We start from the raw sequence: 20127 nt of genomic DNA, 5'->3' as shown, positions 1-20127 counted from the left end.
GAGGATGAGGATGCTGATCGAACCTGAGTTTGAGGAAAACAAAAATGACCAGAACGATCCGGATTCATTATCCAACACCGTCGTTTAATGACTAAATACATGTGATGGTGAGTTGTGTGAAAAGACAGACATTCATTCAAAATCATCACTATAGAAATTATTATTTTGATTTATTTATTTACTTGGGGGGGGGGGGGTTACTTCAGCATAACACTAGAGCAATAGGTAGGGGGGACACCTGATTTTCACTGAGCAAGATAAATGTTTCAAGTCTTTGCTAATGCTACATATACATACATATGAAAAAAAAAAAATCACATAACTCTGGTAAAAAAAATTAATTCCCAAAACCCTTGAACTACATATTCCTTGAATGACGACTCAATATAAATTGTGAAAAGGGTGAAATAGTAACCTAATCACATGCTCCATTAGCCTAAAGTCAGTATTTCACTTTCTCTGTGAGGAGCTTCCATTAGCCTTACACAGTTTGCAACCACCCTATCTCCGGAAACAATGCAGTCCGATTCTTTTACAGCTGTGGTTTCCATTTCCGCCCCCATGCTGGTCGAACTGGCCTGATGGGTGCAACAAATCCACAGCCTCTGGAGGCTCAGGGGCTCTTGCCAGACGGCACGCTTAAAGATGAAATATATGAAAGGGTTGTACATGGTGGAGCTCTTGGCAAACAGGCATGGCAACAGGGTGATGAAAGGACTCATATGGCTCTGCTCCTGGGAGTGAAACATGCTCCAGAAACTCACAGCCACGTAGGGGGTCCAGGCAATCAGGAAACCAAGGCTGATAGACACACCCATCTGAGATAAGAAGAGCACAAGAGAGAACAGTTGAAAGTGTAACTTCACCCCTAAGTTATGACTGAATTGTCTCCCATTTAATTAATAAGAGGCTGTTGCCTCTGGAGTTATCTGACGGTCAAATCCACTGTCGTCTCAAGCTGAGATGGCCGTGGTCTTGGTCGTCTTCTAGAGGATGAGCTTGTGTCTCTGAATGGTAAAAGACCTGATGATTTAGAGGTTTATTTTTAGCAAGGATTTTAAAATGAGGGCAGCTTACATGTTCCCACATCGCAGTGAATGATGGCAGCCGGCGGCCCACCTTTGATTAGAGGATTTTCAACTTTTCAAATATATATAAATATCGTGAAGTAGCAACATCCCAAATGGTTGACCCTAGGTTAGGTGGAGAAATACTATCTTGGACCAAGAATGTTAATACAGTGGGTGGCATTATGTGCCATTTTAACCAGCAAATGTAGTTTAATTAAAATGATAATAAATGTAATATTAAATACTTTAAAGGTTCAGTGTGTAAGATTTAGGTGACAGGGTTGCATTGGCAAAATGTATTATCAAATAATCCTTGTGATGTTTTCACAAGGGTGTTTCATCTAAATTGTATGAATTTCAAGAGCTCAAAAAACACATTGAAATGGCCAGTTTTCTCTTTTTAATCTTAACTAAATTTAAGCATTAACTGGACAGAGTCAAAAAAACTCTTTCTATATGCTACGATAACCAACAGGCTGCTAGCCTAGTGTCTTTCCCTGTGCATCATAACACTAAGATTTATAAGTTCCTTCTTTGAATATTCCCCGTCATCAATATCCTCATCTTCGCATCTAGGAATATGAAAGAGATCAAATGATAAGTTTCCAACCTGACCAGATGGTTTGTTACACAGAACCATCTGAGGAGGCTTTGTTGGAATTTGTTGGAAAAGGGCATATACTTTCAATATTGTAATGGCAGATGATTGGATGAACCATCTATAACCTTCTAGTGTGTGTTTACCAAATGCCGTCAGCAGGAGGGCGAAAACATCTTTTCCAGCGACAAAAACCTTCTTTCATCGCTCTCTGCTAGTTTCTTCAGTCAATAATATACGAGCAATATCCATGCTAACCTCTTTGGGAGCCACCTTAGTTGCTACTGCCTATAAAGATGGATGTCATGGCAGCTCCCATAAAGTGGAGCCAAAGCATCTTTATATCTAGGTATCTTTAGGTACATGTCATAACTCCAACCTCCCCCATGTCATTTGATTAGAACATTAACCAAACAAACGATAAATACATGTTTCTCAAAGATTATTTCGGCCATTTTCATTGTTTCTTATCACAATGACGTATGTTTGAGTGCAAATCTTATTAGTATAGTCTCATCGGGCTTTAACATGGTGTGACATCCTCTACTACTACAACTACTAAGAATATATATATATAAATGGGGTGAAATGTCATGATTGACAGCTTAGACTTACTCATGATTTCTTTAGTGTGTGTATTAGCGTGGACTTGGTACTTTGGCTCCACCCTCCTCCAAATGCGCAAGATAGCAGCATTCATATCCAAAATATTTTCCAGTGATATTTCCACGTTATACACCTGACTAACTATCAAAAACATAAAATTCTATAGAAATTTTGAAAAAGATATTCAGTTTCTCCAATAAATTGTATATAAAAATGGACGACACGTCTCCACTCCCTTCCTTTATACAGAAATGAGTCCAAGAAATCTGGGAAAGGAATGATGACATCATGCTATGAAGACGTAATTTGGAGCCAGCGAGGCGATCGGGGGATGGTGTTGCAGTAGCATGGAAGCTTCAGTTTATATAACTATGAGGTGGCACACAATGGCTATAGAATAGTCTTGGTCAGATGAGTGCAGAACAGCTATAGATTCAAGTTTCCTTGAGTGATCTTGGAGGAAAGAGCAATAGACCGAAACAGACCTATAAAAAGCTTTCATTTTCTTTTCTCAAGTGGTTCAAGTGAGCGCCACCAATCAAAGAACACTAAGTACTCCACATCCCTAGTCTGTTACGATCAAGTCCGTGTTCACAGGAAACTATAATAATGATCCTCTGACCTTTAGTGCTGCGTTGAGAGCGTAGATTTCCCTCCAGTAACATTTACCTGCAGCCTGACCAAGGTACAACTATAGATTTATGATCAAAGGGAATTAGTTTTTCTCAACTGCTGTAAAAACAAGACTTTGAAAAATCAAGCTTGTATTAATTAATTGATTTTCATCTTGGCAGCTTAAATCATTCACAGCATATCCAGCATCGCCTTGAGACAACCTACTACTTCAGTCTTATTAATTAATTCTAAATAGTCACAGCTTCAAACGAATTTGAGGAAAAAGTGTCTGTTTCTTTTGTATTTGCTGTCACACTCATGAATACATACACACACACACACACACACACACAGACACACACACACACACACACACACACACATCATCACATTCCACCTATCACCTCACCCTCACAGGTGGAGTGGTGCTCCCACATGGAATTGTAATGGGTCGGTGTGTGTAGCCCATAATAATCCCAACAGCATTGTATTCAGTAGCAGTGTCGGTGATTAGTATGTAGGTGCTTCAAGTGAATGTGTGACATTGAGGAGTTATGGGGGGTTAATGGAATTTAGCCGATAAGATCCTATTAGCAAAGTAATGTGTGTCAAGCTGCATGTGTGGCTCTACCTCTGTGTCACAGACCTCTGCTAGATATTGAAGATATCTGGACGATATTGTGGTGGCTGCTGGGAGAGATGACCAGATAAACTAGGAGGAGTTCAGGACCTTTAGGCTGCAAACACTGTGTAAAAGACGCTGTCACGAGTCAAATTTGAATGTCAGGGCTTATGGTCACTTGGATGACACCACACGAGTGGTATGGTTGCATTTTCATTTTTTTCAGTTTGAAGACATGATCACCAGTTACTAAAATTGTATTGGATTTGGCTACAACACTGTTTACCCTTGTAACTCTAACACTTCACTCACCGCTCCTCCGGCATAGTGTTCAGTCCAAGGGAGTAGGTTTGATTTGGACATTGGTGGGGTCCGTGGGATATGAAAGTGCTTCCTAAAGTTGATAGGTTTTTTTTGTATTCGCAATGATAATTGAAAAAAAAATCAATAAATCGGCTTAATTAACATGTTTATAATGCATATCTGAATATCAAAAGAGAATATGCATTCTGTAATGTTATAGGTTAAAGCAACTAATGAAAGAAAATGAGTCAACTTAGAAGAGTTTTCAACTTTACTCTGGTGCAACTGTAAACAACATCAACAACATTGTAAATAAATATTTTTGAAATAATACAACAACAGGTGTATCACTAAATGTACAGGTCAGTATAATTTCCTGCTGGGCATTTCTTCCTCCAGTGCCCATGAGCCAGCTGCAGGGTCATCAGCCAGGAATCACTAATACTAACATATACACAGATTAGTGTCCATTGTGCTCTTCCTATTTGAAAGAACCAAACACATGCCTACGTCTTTCTGTAACAGAAATGAACTGCTGATAGATTTCTTTAAGGTCAATGTTGTCCAGTGTCTCCTGATGGACATGGCACACTGCAAGATTGTTCAATCTGACTTGAGTCATGGTGGTTCTCAGCCATGTTTTAAGCCTCCTGAGAGCACTGAAACTTCTTTCAGCCTCAGCTGATGCAACTGGTATAACTAAAAGCAGCCTGATAAGGGACTCAACCTGATCAAACAGACCTCTCACTTCAACTGTCAATCCTCTCATTATTTCTGCCACTTCAACACTAGATTTGACAGTGTATTTGGACCTAAACATGGCTAGTTGGACCTTTAGTATGTCCCTGTTCAGCTCTGGGTACTGATCTACAATGTCATTCACTTCTCCAGTAAGGAGAGTTTCCTCCAGCTTTTGCAAGACATTTAGATCTGGTTGGTTGAACCTCTCCTCAAACTGAATGTGCACACTATCAAGCATTTTATAGAACTCTGTTCTATAATGCTCCTCTGCTGACTTGGGGATGTGCTGGCTTGCTTCACTCGTGAATCGTTTTGGTGGCTTTCTTTGGTGAGGAGTCTGAATGGGCTCAATCCCAAGGGAGTCAACCATAGCCACTGCTTTCTCAAAAACCTCATGAAAGCTCTCCTTATTTCTTTTGGCATGTACAGTAGATTTCACACACTGTATGGCACTTCTCATACCTGCAACAGTTTCAGTCCTTTTTTGAAGGGATGTGTTCAGACACTCCAGCTCCTCTATCACTTCTAATGCCAGACAAAGACCAAGTACCGTTTTCCCTTTCTCAAACCTCTCACGCAGACCATTTGCTCTCATGCCTGTGTTTGACCCACTTGATGCCATCTCCTCCAAGCTAGACAAAACACGTTCATACTGAGACAGCACCGCTCTGATAGCTTTGCCCCGCACTGTCCACCTGGTTGGACAAAGTGGTCTGAGTGATTTTAATGGTACCTCTGAACTTATGGCTTTGGAAAATATGTTCTTGAATTTTCCTGATTGCTTGTTTAATGTGCCAAGCTCATGCACCCACTGTAAGGAATCATTGATCAAGGGACTGGCTCTGCATGCAGACTGCGTAATCAGGTTAAGACAGTGTGCCCCACAATGCACATACAACGCTAACGGTTGCTGTCTCTTCAGTTCTGCTTGTGCTCCAGAATATTTGCCTGACATATTAGCAGCACCATCATATGTCTGGCCTCTTAACCCAGAAATGGGAATATTGAGCCTCAAGAGGACATCCTCAGCCATTCTTGCAATCTCCACTCCAGTAGTACCAGGGACCTCATACAAACCAATGAAAACCTCCCGTGGTACCAGGTCATGGTCCACATATCTAAAACAAATAGCCTCTTGTTCTGTTCCTGTGACATCTTGTGTGCCATCAATGATGAGTGAATACTGCAAAACTGGTAGCATCTGGATGGATTGTGCAATACTCCTGACAATACAGTTTCCTAGCATCTGCAAAACCTCGTTTTGCACTTGAGGAGAGGTATAGTCATGACAGCGAGCTAACCAAGTACTGAGACGTACATCATCCCTGGCTTTAAATTTCAGAAGTTGAAATAGATTGCCATCTTTTGTCTCATGGCCTCGCAGTGCTATGCCCTGCCTGGCAAGGTACTGTATTGATCCTACAATATTTTGTAGGCAGTACCTAGCATCCTCTTGTTGCTGTGCCCATGCACTTGAGAGCTGCGAATCTATTGGGCTTCCCTCTTGAGCTCTAACTGTCATGGCATGATGGTGGGATTTGGTATTTTGATGCCGCTGAAAACTGGCAAGTGCATTCTTCCAATTATTAAATCCCTTTGACGAAAAGGCAGGGTCTACCTTTTTATATAGTGTGCTTTTCTTTATAGTGTATGTTTTCACACAGTGAAAACAGAGAACCCCTTTGATGGAGGGGCTATAGTGCAGCCATGGATACTGCTTGAACCAACTCTCTTGAAAATGGAGGAGCTTGTGTGGCAGCTGTTGAACTGGAATGTTATTTGGGTGAGGTTAGTTTGGTTTGTCCAGAATATCTTCTTGAATGCTGACACTCTCCCTGACCCTATCCTTGGCACACTCCCTGCTGCTCTCTCCATTTGGATCAGTTTCCTAAGAAATCACAGTATACATTTGACCACGCTGTAGCAACTACTTCAAACACACTATTAATATAGGCCTATTGTTATTCAGGTCATAATCAGACTAATATTTGACACAATGCTGAATCTCATGACTAACATATTAATCATTATTGAACCTCACCTGTGATTTTCCAGCCTCTCTTCCATCTCCTCCAGCCTCTCCTTCTCTAGCCTCTCCTTCATCTTCTACAGCATCTCCTCCTCTGTCTCCTTCTCTATCCTCTCCTCCAGTCTCTCCTTCTGTATCCTCTCCTCCAGTCTCTCCTTCTCTATCCTCTCCTCTATCCTCTCCTCCTCTATCTCCTCCAGTCTCTCCTCCTCCAGTCTCTCCTCCTCTATCTCCTCCAGTCTCTCCACTGTCTGTCACCTGACAGAAGTTTGTTGATGCATGACATATGAACAGATATATTAGGGTACATACATGGGTAGACAAAATGTTCACACAATTATTATGTTTTATTCCCCCAAAATATATATGTATAAAATCACATGAGCATCTGCAATGTGCTTGTTGTTACTGTAAATGAGAGGGAAACCTTGAAGGAAAATAAAGGTTATTAAATTTAATTAATGTTTATTTATCCCACACAAATAAAACATGAAAATAATGGTAGGCCTATACCTTAAAATGCGGATCTCTTTGGCATTATAGCCTATGCTGACTAATAATCAATATCAGTATTGTTATGGCTCTAAAATATATTGTGGCAAGACAAGGAAAGGCAGAGACGCAGGTACTGTTTACTGTCGTTTATTCAGTAGCAAGTAAGAACTAGCACATGTTCCCCATACGGGAAGTATATATAGCTACTGCCTCTAACATTACCCATCAACCCACTGGGTGAGAGGACACACCCATGAGTGCACGCCACAATATAACATTTTAATTAACTTACACGTTGACTTCTAAAGAAGTCTCTTATGTCCAGTTTTCGTTTCTTCGACATCCTACACACACACACACACATGCACACATGCACGCACAGCGTGCGCACGCACAAGCATAAAACACACACAAATTTAAGTGTTACTGCAAATGACATCACTGATATTAAAATCCGTCTCGCTGACGTGACCGAAGGCAGAACTTACACTCGCAGATGCAGATATTAGCTATGCACTGAGGCGTCCTGTTGCTCCTCCTGTCTGGGACTAGCAAGTTGCTTTTTTTTTTTTTAACAAGCAGATGGAGTGACAGCGGGGACGGCCAATCAGGTTGAATATAGGTTTGCTACAGCCAATCAAAGTGCGATAGTTGTTTAGAGGCGGGACTTCTATCAGAGACTGATTTTTAACCCTTTGTGTACTATAGTTATTGCCTAAACAATACGGACAGCGGGTGTATTATTGGTAGGGACTACACAGTAGAGGCTGGATTTTGGTAGGGTCGGGACCCTACCGTCCCTATATAATCCTACGCCCTTGGTTCAGTCGATAATGGGTGCATTTAAATTTCTCTGTGAAGTATCCCTTTAAAATTATAAATTAAAATTTACATTTATTCTCGCTACTCTAACAAAGACTGGAGTTTATTCCAGTCAGTGACAGAAAACTGAAACTGATCATCTGATACTCACCAGGGTGATTTTCTTCTCAACGTTACCGTAGTGAAAATCATTGCTCTGGATGGATTGGTAGGCTCTGTGCAACTTCCAGGCGATACCGAAATAGGTGAGGATGATGACCAGAGAGGGGAGGAATGTGCAGAGTACAGCCAGAGTCAGGATGAAGGTGGAATGGTTTAGGGAATTCCCGTAGCCGGTCCAGTCGATGGAGCAGGCCAGTCCAAACGGCTCTGGGCCGTAGCTTCCCCAGCCGAGCAAAGGTAACAAGGCCCACAGGCCAGCGTACAGCCAGATCCCACTGATCACCATGTACACTGTCCGCCTCTGGAACTTGATACCTGTACAGGGAGCAGAGACCTGTTTTACTTCAATGCTGTACGACCAGCACAACTCCCACTAGACCACATGCACCTTCAATATATTTCTTTTTCAACTGATTTAACTGTGCGATAATAATTTGCTATAAAATATATATGTGCAATACTTGCACATATATATTTTCTTTTATATATTTCATTATTTATTTCATTTTATACTTCCTTGTGTTTAAGTTGTGTTTTATAACTTAGTTATTACTTCCCTGGTTAATTATTATTTTCTTAGATAGTTATCATTTATTAAACACTTTTTAATCTTATCTCATCTTATCTTTAGCATATTAACTACACGGCTTTGTCATTTACAGATACTGTATTACAGATACTGTTTAACTCTCATAAAGCATAAAAAGCAACTACAGCTGGTATCAATTGTGTGCATCACCTCTTCCATTGGCACTGCACATAAACAAGGAGTCCGCAAGTGTTAGTGGAATCACATGCAGTATAATTCAGTCAGACACTTATCAGTGAACAGAATCCTCCAGCAGTGAGAATGGAGGAGGGGCTAATCCTCACACAAACATCGAGCGCTAAATCAACAATACCAAAGCTGAGAGGTGAGGTGGGAGGTTTTACAACCATGATGCTGCATAAATAACCCGGTACCGACACTGAGGTTTGTAAAACAATTTTTTCCTTACGGATTCTCCTTAGTTACAAAACGATATCTATGCAGTTCTCTCTATGGTGAGATACAAGGATATTCAACCTGACAATAAGATTATTTTCTGCATGTACTCCAGGTCTGATGCATGCTTGGTATGCAAACCCAATAAGCATCACCTTAAATGTCAATCACTGCCTGAGAGAAACAAAGCCAATAGGGTCTCGAGGACAATCACCCAAGATTCTGATGTCATTTTTTCAGTCTTAATGATTACATAATCTCAGTGGTAATCCTTGGCGACACGCGAGGAGAGATCATGAAGGATTAGCATCAGCAAAGATTTTTGGGTTCACAAATGAAAAGGCTTTATTCACCCGTTGATCTCCAGGTTCCCATCAGAGGTAAATCCCTGTGACCTTTGAAATAATTGACTCTTTCCTTATACTTTTGATGTAAGAATGCCAAAGGGTAATTTACTGCTCTTAACTGCCCCCCCCCCCCCCCCCCCCCCCCCCCCCCCCAGAGAGCCTGTCTGAGATTGCGTTACCTGTCTCGGGTGGACTTCCTGTTACCAGGTACCTGACTATCCCCATCATAGCCAGTGTCATGATGCTGGTTATACTGAAGATCATGCCCATCAGGCTGTAGTAGAGGCAGGAGGCGTCGCCACCGATCCAGGCGTGGTTAAATGCAGATGCGGTGGAAAGAGGATACATGCTGAGGGCCATGCCCATGTCCGTGATGGCTAAGTTCACCGTCAGCAGCTCCGGAGCTTTGAGCAGAGTGAGGCGACGCGCCACGCTAACCAGTACGGCGGCGTTCCCCACGACGGATAGGACACCTGCAAAGATATAAAATTAAAATCATTGTTATTCAATTACACCCAGTTGGATCCATCATCAACAGAAAGACCGCTCTGGGTCACTCTCGTAGAAAGCCAACGATCACTTCTCACACTCTCACCAATCAGCAACCAATTCCATGTGATTATTGATAACAGCATTTATATCAGATCTGAATGCCAACAGCATCATTAGCTATAATTGCTCCACATCTGCTTCCTGTAACTATGTGATCCCGTTCTCGTCTTTCCTCTCGGCAAAGGTCACTGCTCTAATCAGCCATCGCATGGAACAAGTGATTCAATAATCATAATAACGTGAAGCAAATGTGCTTCCATGATGTGATCGACTGAAACACCTTCAATAGGGGTTTTGTGTCTTTGCTGTCAATAATAACTTCCATTTTTGGTGCAGATTTATGTTACTGCCAGTGGGTGCGCTTCACAGTTGAACACACAACCAACAAATCTTAACGCTACCCATAGGCCCCAGCAACTACTAGATATTCCAATTGGGTTAGTTTTCACTCAAGATTGTTGTTTCCTTCGTAAAGGTGTGAGATTGGATGATCTGTCATGACACTGAATGGTTTTTAGTGTTTGGAGAGAATTCTCTTTTTTTCCTTTTGCAGCAATTCAATGATCATGTTATCAAAATGTTTCTTGATTTAACCTGTTTTTAGTGGGTTGTTTTTAATTTGATTTGAAGTAGTGGTTTGAATTGAATAGTCTTTACACTTTACTAATTTGAGTCTCAGGTTGCTTTGTATATACGTATACATCTACATTTCAGATTTGCTGACAGAGAAAAAGGTCTGAACTGTATTCTGGGAATCCTTTGTGGGTCCTTGAGCCATGAGGCTAAAAATAAACCAATGACGCCCATACGGCAGCAGTTATATGCTGCAGAGACCAGTCTGGATTAAAACAAGGTGATTCACGGTGAAAAACAATAAGGCCTGACTCCATGTCTCAAAAGGTTATTTATGGTTTAATCCTGTACTTCATAATTATTACACCTGAAGACAACAGACAACAAACCTTGGTTCTGCTTGAGGTATATTATATCCTATATTCTTCAAAGCACTGTCGCACTGAGCCGCTTTTACAATACTTGTGTAACATCTTTCGCTTTTCTGCCGACAGGCGCTGTGGGCTTCTCCTCCTCCCTTCGTTGTCTCACCACGCTCGGTCGACTCCTGTTGACACTGGAGTTGACCGGTCAACACTGTCAAGCTCTGAGTGCTGCGTCGAGGCTGGCTGCTTGTGAGATATTGACACTGGCAGAACCAGCGATAGTGAATGTTCTGCTGTTTACCTTTTCCCATGGTTGGCCACATACTACAAGAGAAACTTGTTTAATGATGTATAATATTTTATGCTATGTATAATCCACATTACCTAGACAAGCAGGGTGGTTGTAATAATGCTGTTATTTAAAAATATTAAGTCTGATTAGATTACTGGGTTCCACAAGTTTATACTGAATCTCTTCTAATAGATTACAAGTCCGGTAAGTGATTTATTTTATTTCTGTGCAGCAGAGTGCATACAGTGCACGGGACTCTAAAAATAGGAACAGTATGGGACCATTAATTACAAAATTACTGCTGTTGTCCATTCCATTAGAGAGATTGGTCCGCGTGCTCTGGGTTCAACCCATAATACCTCTCTCTGACATAAGCTGATGGGAAGTGGTTGATACAACATGCAATATTGTCCTGGCAGGTGTTCCTTACGTTATTCCTCATGGAGGAACCATAGCAACGTGTCATTCATACCTTATTCATGACCAACACAACAATAAAAGAATAAGATCCCAGTTCATACACTTCAATCAGCAGGGATATGATGACATAAATGAGTACTTTGACGGTGAATGCTGAACACGATGAATCTGTTTCTTGTGCATGTCGATATTTCAACATTTTTGCTCCTTGAATGATTTTGTTATCGCCGCTGATTTGAAAGAAATTGTCACGGTGACACATTCGTTACAGTGCATTCACCCGAACACGTAAAGATAAGAAAAATAGTGACAGCCTATCTACTGTTGTCGTATTTGAGGTATTTGATGTGATGTCAGACAAGGGCTTACATCTCTATTCACATGTCTGCAGCTCTATACTCTCTTTAATCCGACTGCATCTCCTCAGTTGATGGAGTGTTCTTTCATCGGCCCTGCTTCTGTCACCTCACAGACAGCTGCCACCTGGACTGATGACCCTCTCACGCTACCCTGCTGCACTCCAGCTGCATTGGGGATTTACACAACATTACATAATGTATATAACAACACACAAAGACAAATTCAAACGAGTTTTCAAGGATTAGACATGAGTCTGCATGATTTACGGGCAGATTAATTAATCAGATAGAAAATGCACTTTGAAGAAATGTGTTGGTTTTCTTGCACACTACAAGAACAAAATCAGACCACTACAAGCCCATAGATACACATCCAAAAGGCAAGCCTGTAAGCCATATCCTGCACATCATGAGTGATTTGTCTGACCAGGTGATGAATACAACTCCAGTATTAAATCAGATATTGCTTCTGCACCATATTGTATGGATCTTCAGCTGAACAAAACCTTCAAAAGAGATGGTTTTATTCAAAGCCTTCAAAATATTTATTTTTAAATTTGTATACAGATTTATCCTTTTTATTTATTTCACATCTCTCTATCTCCCTTTTTCTGCTCATCAACATCTCTTCTATTTTGCTTCAAATTAGTTCCAGACTTTAATTGTGTCTCTGTGTTGTTTTAATGTCTCTGTACAGCACATTGGATTTAAATCAGTGTATGAAATGTGCTTTATGAATAAAACTGCCCTGTCATGCCTACAGTAAATACGGATTTCACATACTATAGTTAAAAATGCTAACTGTGCTGACCACAGGCTAACTAGCTAGTGGTGAATTGAAGCTAAACTAGTAGCTAGCTAGTAATTGCTGTGTAGGTTGTGTGGTTTCTGGCAAGTTTGATTACTGAAGTGTGAGTCTATACATTATAACACAGTATTAACATTTAAGTTGGCTAATATTTTGTGATACTGTTTTTAATTGTTGCATTAGTTTGTGTAGTATATGTTCATGTATGTACCCTTTAGCCTGCTCTATCATTGGCATCTCATAATAGTCATACAAAACGTAACAAATTCTCTGCTTATTAATAATAATTATGATTTATTTATTTATTTTCTAAAACATTTCAATCGAGCTTTGCTAATATTTTGTGATACTATATAAGTTATTGTATTTGTTAAAATGTAAACTTCTGTATTCATTGATCAAAATTAGCATATTCGATGGCTGCTTATTTGTTTATTTTGAAATGCTTTAGTTGTTGCATTATTTTGTTTTATATATTGGAAATATATCAGGAATTTATCACTTTCGATTTCAGTATTTATTGATCAATATTAACCTGTTTAACTGCTACTTATTTATTTCGGACAGCAGTCATATCATACTACAGTGTAGAGCCCCTTTAGTATAACGTTGTGAGATTTACATGATTTACCTTGGCCTCCCTACCACTGCTTGAATTGAAAACATGTAACAGTTCTCTGAACCCTCTCTAACCTAAAGTTCTCCTTTCATACGTGTGCGGTCTGAATTTTTTCTCTACTGCTCTGCATGAAATACATCTACATTAAAATTCAAGAGGACCACATGTGCAAGTAATTATCTTTATCTGAAAGGAGAGAAAATCTGTAAATTTCCTTCACAGCTAGAAGTGCAGTATATGATATATGGTTGAAGGATACAAGCTTTTTAATTCAGGCACCGGCTGCGCATAGGTGTACTTGTGCGAGTGAGCTTCAAGCATTTGAAAATAGGAAATTAACTGGCCAGGGGTCAATCGCAATCGGACAAACTTCCTATAAAGGCCAGGGCGGTGACTTTTTTCTCTGCAGTGAAATATAATGTCAAATAAAGTGAATGACCATGTGGGGCAGATGGTAGCCCACCACCTGTTAGATTTTCATCATGATATTATTTTCATTTTATAGTTGTTAGTATATGAGTGTATTGCGTTAGGGCTGTAAAACCAAACCAACGCGCTGAAAGAATCTTGTGCTAAGTGCTGTATTACACTAACAGTATAATTTGACTTACAATGTAAATTTGTATTTGTAAACAATTCAGTGTATATATCAAAATATAGGTTTATGCAGATTTTAGCATCTTTGGCTCATGTGTCTCAACTGAATGGGTATTTTTGGATGTATCCAACTGTGGATTTTTCTTTTACCTCTTCACTCCAGATCACCAAGCCGGTAGTGGACCGATGCTGTTGCTATGGTGCCGGGTCATTTTAATGGGGTTTCGCTCGGGACGGAACCGAGGGAAGTTGAACGACATTGACTGGAGTGTTAACGTGAAGAGCCATGATCCGTTCAAGGAAAAAAAAGAGACACCAGCAGCAGAGGAACTGAGGGAACGGGTTGTCAATTTCAGGTCAATAAAACACACACACACACGCGCGATCATGACAGCATCCAGGTGTCTGATCCCCTTCCCCTGAGTGTGTCGTGATTCAACATTTCACTTAATCAATTTTTTTTTATTGACTGAGCCACTCAAGCAGTCCGAGCACATTCTGATAGATTGTCCATCTTCAGACTGAATAAGCAAGAGCAGTATTCCAATGTAATTGCAAGTGTATTTCTGAGGACAGACTTTCTCTCATTTTCATCTTGTTGATCATCCCTAACCATTAAATGATTTTGTTGCATGGTATCCCTCTTTTTTGTTTTTAAAAGCACCATATCCAGGTTTCTTGAAACAGGCTCATGCAGGTTTCAAAAGCGAGGATATAATCACAGAAATTAGGAGGTGTTCAAAAAGAAAACAGGGAGGCTTCAAAACCCAGATAATATCCAGGATACATGTTAATCCATCTACCGTATTTCCGCAAATTCATCTTCTTTCCACTATTTCATTTCAAACATCGTTACCTTGAGACAAACATAATGGCTTGGTAGGAGGTAGAGTGGGTCGGTGATTCGATCTCAGTCTCCCCCATTACGGGTCCTGAAGTGTCCTTGGGCAAGATACTGAATGCTAAATTATCCACGCTCGGCTGTAACGCTACTGTGTGATTAGAGAAAGTCCTGCACATCGATGCCCTGTGTGAATGTGTGTGTAAATGGGTGAATTGCAAAACTGTACTAAGAAAAGCATTGAGTGGACATTGAGGCTAGAAAAACACTATAAATACAGAGCATTTGGAAAATCGTATAAAGTATGTCACTGTTTGAAGTGATGATTCAATAATTTAATGTGTTTGTTGTAGAGACTGTGTCATCTAAAAGAAACAGACCATAGCCCCAGCATTAAACTGAGTTTCTTTTTAGTTTTGATGCTAGAGAAACAAAATATTACGCAAATAAAAATATTTTACATTATAAAATTGGCAGCTCATACGATCGCAACAGGCAAATTGAAGAGAACTGATATCATGCCTCCAGATTTTATATTATGACATCCAGTGACGAGCGCAAGCAAACAAACACTCTCCGTCGGAGGCTTATTTAAGTCCATATTTCTCATTAGTCACTATCAGGTTCATGCCTGTGTCCCTTCCCGCTTCAGTCAACACAAATTTATATTAACTTAAATAAGCATTGTACTTACCAATTATGACCAGATACATCCCTGCCCAGAAATCAACAGTAGGTGACAGTTTGGACGTGTATCTATCCTCCATGTTTGACCAGTCAGTGGTAAACCAAAAACACACGGACACAAATTAAACCCTAGTCTCTCTTGTGCCCATATGAAAATTCTAAAAGCCTGAGTGTGTTGCTTCCTGGCTCTTCACATTCTATCTGACACCTACCAAATCCTGAAGCTCCTCCATCCTGCTATATACCAACTGCAAAACCAGACACACGCACAAGCACACACGCACAAACACACGCTGCTAATGCAGATTATAATTACTAACAATCACTTCACAGTACGTTTCGCCCGTCCATTAAAAAATACTCCACATGCACACACACATTCAAAAATAGTAATTATGCGATATAACATTGGCTCTAGCAAAGTATGGAAAAAGTAAATAATTAAAAACATGAATTGCCTTTAACTCTTATGTTAATTAATATGTAAAACTGAAAGTTACAAAAAAAAATTTGTATCGACTCTGCTCATGACACCATTTTGTAGCTTGAATGAAAAGGAAGAAAGGATGTAGGCTTCATGTTGTATGGTGTTTGAGATTGAAGATTGAATTAAAGGTGAAATATAATGGGATTGATATCTTAGTCAGGAGGATTTATGGGGCTAATCAGCTCACTGTGTTTGTCAATGATTATAATGTTTACAATACATACCTACAAACATAGAAAACGACCTGTGTTGTACAGGTCAATTTTTATTGGCAAGAAGAAGAGTGAGACAAGTATGGTCAATGATGGAGTGAGCTGTGAGACATCCCTGACTTAGAATTTGTACTTATTTTTCTGAATTGCTAAAATGCCTTTCTTGAGACTTCCGCTGTTTTTCTCAAAACAATAAACACAATTGATTCAAAACATGTTGTTTACAGCCGAAACCAAACACAGCTGCCAATTAGCACTCAGCCACCCAATGCATAAACAGAACACAACATCCTTTCACGTGGAGGGGGCTTCAGTAATAAACATGCTGATATAAATGATTCTATAGGGTTTAGGAAGGAATAGTATGGGGGTAGCTGTATTCATGTATTCTTTGACCACAGTGAAAGCTCACTTTCACTCGCATAAAAATAACGGAGTGCGATTTGTCAGTTAAGAATCAGAATTATTTCATTTTCTTAACATTGCGAGATAAGGCGTTTTTCAGAGAATGTCTTGTGGAACTTGATGAAAAACAATTCAGGCATGTTTAAGAGCATTTTAATGTGGTTGTGTGAAACTTGTTGCAGCTTAATTCAATTGAAGCGGCTGTTGGGTCTTAGCAGAGGTGTACACTTTTTTGTACTGCCTTGCTTACTCCGGGGACTGAACCATTGACCCTGCTTAATGTAGCCCGCAGAGTGTCTTTACCTTGCACCTTCTACACATTTTTGCACCTCTTTATGTGTGAAAAGGCCAGGGAAAATGTCAGGGTGTAGCTACTATTATCACTACCATCAACATATTGTCCTATGTGTTCATCTGCCGCATTTCAACTTGAAGGTGGCATGTAGGTCTGTGCCATTCGTACAGCTTACTTGTTTCAGTAAGATGTATGAAATATACCGTGTTCAAAGCTCCTTTTCCAAGAACTCCGGGAGCTTCTATGCAGTGTAAATTTCAAGTAGAGCCAGTGCTGGAATGTACCAAAGTATTTTTACTTCGTTACTGCGCTTAAGTAAATTTTTACGTATCTGTACTTTACTTAATTAAAAATAATAGTGCATACTTTTACTCCATTACATTTTGCAGCTATTATCTATACTTTTACTCCGCTACATTTCTACAATATGTGTCGTTACATTTTATGACCATAGTTTCGGGAAATATGGATTACGTTGCTGTTTTGGAAGTTTAAACGCGCACACACGTGTACTTACACCGCAAAAAATACGTTTAGAATTATGTTTATAATAATGACAACAAGTAACGAAATAACCACAAACCTTGTGCCTTTATCAGCCAGGTGCTAAACGAATAAAAGTAATGCTTTTTCATGCAACAACGATGCACACCTGCCATTTAGCGATCTTTTTCGTTTTTCAGGAACTACCTTTTCAAAATAAAACTATAATATTTCTCCTTCCATCTTTACCATTTCAAAATATTCAGAAGATTAATATTTTGGCTGCCTGACCAATGGTCAAATTTTCATTTCAAGGTCCTTCATTTTAAATTTCTCGTTCTAAGATCTGCCTTGTTCTGACCAGTTTTACAGTGGTTTTTCATGGTCCATGTTACCATTTTTTACACGTTTACAATTAAATAAAAGATTTAAAGATATAACATGTTGTCTTTACTGGTTTGGCTTAATGGTATTAACTTTGCAGATAATCCCTGGTAGATAACTTATCATCCGCAGAATTGTAAGATAGAGTGTGAACAGTATTACAGAGGCTAAGCACAATAAGTACACCAACCTTTCCAATAGACAAATGTTGTTGCTTATAATTATTACTAGTAGTGACATCTGTAGAGGCATGAGTATTACCAGTAGCTATATCTGCATTCTTTATCAAAATGGCACAGCCTAGACATTGAGAGAGAGCCCATTGCGTGAGTACTTTTACTTTTAATACTTAAAGTAAATTTAAAAGTTAGTACTTTTTACTTTTACTTAAGTAGGATTGTTGATGTAGTACTTTTACTTTTACATAAGTATATATTTTCCTGGGTACTTGTACTTTTACTTAAGTACTAAACTTCAGTACTCCCTCCACCAGTGAGTAGAGCTCATAGTGCTCATTCTGTCATTGTGTTAAAAGCAGTTATAGCATGACATATAATACCAGGCTTTGCTAATGGAGGGAGAAAGAAGGGAGTGTTGCATTTTTCAGTTTTCTTTCCTCTCCTGAATATGACATGCTATACAAATATGTAAAAAATTATTATTAATTGCAGTTATATGGGGCCGATGTTTTTTCCAAGATCCATATTAAAGCAGCTTAAGCTTTGCATACACTGTGGGACATTATAAATGTTGTTCAAGGGATAGCTCGCCCATAAAATTAAAATTCAAACATTATCTACCCAACACGATGCTGATGGATCCCAGAAAAACAGGATGTGTTGGCTGATTCCTGTTCTATGTAGGGAGTTTGATGATCATGTAAGTATCACCTGGAGTTATATAATCAGCCCTTCAATATCAATACATGACTCATCCAGTAACAGGCATACATGAGGGTTGGTGTTCATATTGTTACCAACCAGATAATAACTCTTCCTTACTTGTGGCAAGCTACGTAGTGGCATTCACATCAGCCTCTGATGTACTCTGTGTTTGGTGCTAATCAGCAAATGGTTGCATGCTAACATGCTTAACTCAAATGTTCATGTCTGGATTTTTCATACTTAGCATCAGTATGATCGTTACTATGCACCACTGAGCCTACAGAGTTGCCAATTAAAATGTTCTCAATGAATGAGGTGAGGATGATGATGATGATGACGAAAGTGGCATATTCTGCATGCTTTCTTGTCAGGTGTAATGATAGTTATTATTGACCAGTATTCAAAACCTCATAGTTGAGTCAGGAAAGAAATAATCTCTCTCTCTCGCTCTTTTGGAGTGAATCTCAGATTCCTGCCAAAGAACTCCCTTTAAGTTGAGGTCCCTGCTCTCAGCATGATTAATCCTGGTGATCCTGGTTTTTAAGAAGACACACTCAGCCATAAGGAGATTGAATGTCTCAGGAGAATAACAGAGGTTTGCTGATATTCATACTAATATCAGGTCCATAGGGGTTTGAATGCAAAGCGATATTTTAATCCCTTTGACAGAGAAGACAGGAGGAAATCAAACAACCTTCCATCTTTATTCAGTCGTTTAAACAGATGCTTTTCCTCCAACATATATGTGCATACAATTAATGCACTGTATTCTTCATAGTTGAAAAAGTATTTTATAGAAACACAATTTGCTGGTGTAAATAAAAATCCACTGAACTGAGCGTTTCTCTGTCTACCATCATTTTGGATTTAAAAAAATCTGTTTCTGATTCTACCACCATCAGAGATTGCAGCCTGAAATGTGTTCTCCTGCAAAATAAATTGTGGATATCCTGCTGTTAAATGTCAGCAAGTGCTCTTCAATTATCCACCTCATTTGACAGTGGTTCAGCTTTTCCACATTTCAACAGTTGCTGGAGTGCTTGTGCAATTAAGTATGTCTCTTGCTGTTTGGTAATCAGACGTCACTTAAACTTACAATAGGAAACTTTGGCCGCTAGGGGTCTCTTAATAACAAATATTTAGTTTGATGACATTGTGAAGCAGTTTGGGATCATGGGAGTTGTCTTCACCACTGTTGCGATTGAAAAATCGACCTGATTCCCTAAATTCTGTTCACAGATAAGGTCATTTATTAAATTTGTATTAATCTGATGCAGCAAATGTTACAAAAAGGACACAATTAAAAAACAATACAAAACATCATAGACAAAAAGCAAATTAGTATGATGTCATTTTAAATGAATACATCAAATGATATGATTTCTCTGGGTTGGAACATTGTTGAAAGCATTTTCAATAATCGAAGTGTCACGGGTATGAGGAGGACCCAAAAGCAGCACAGGCAGACG

The 20127-nt window shown here is 39.4% G+C and overlaps 1 protein-coding gene across 1 annotated transcript; it reads right to left on the bottom strand.

The window, feature by feature from the left end:
• Positions 1–431: 431 nt before the first annotated feature.
• On the bottom strand, positions 432–15588 carry opn8a (opsin 8, group member a). The gene is made up of 4 exons (XM_062411866.1): positions 15516–15588; positions 9575–9868; positions 8053–8378; positions 432–818 (listed from the first exon to the last, which is right to left on the bottom strand). Exons 1-4 carry the CDS (start codon positions 15586–15588, stop codon positions 432–434), a joined length of 1080 nt encoding a protein of 359 aa, XP_062267850.1.
• Positions 15589–20127: the final 4539 nt, after the last annotated feature.

This window comes from Platichthys flesus, chromosome 18 (assembly GCF_949316205.1).
Source record: "Platichthys flesus chromosome 18, fPlaFle2.1, whole genome shotgun sequence".
Taxonomy (NCBI): domain Eukaryota; kingdom Metazoa; phylum Chordata; class Actinopteri; order Pleuronectiformes; family Pleuronectidae; genus Platichthys; species Platichthys flesus.
Note: the sequence above shows the minus strand (reverse complement) of the source record. Positions and strands in the feature narration are given on the sequence as shown.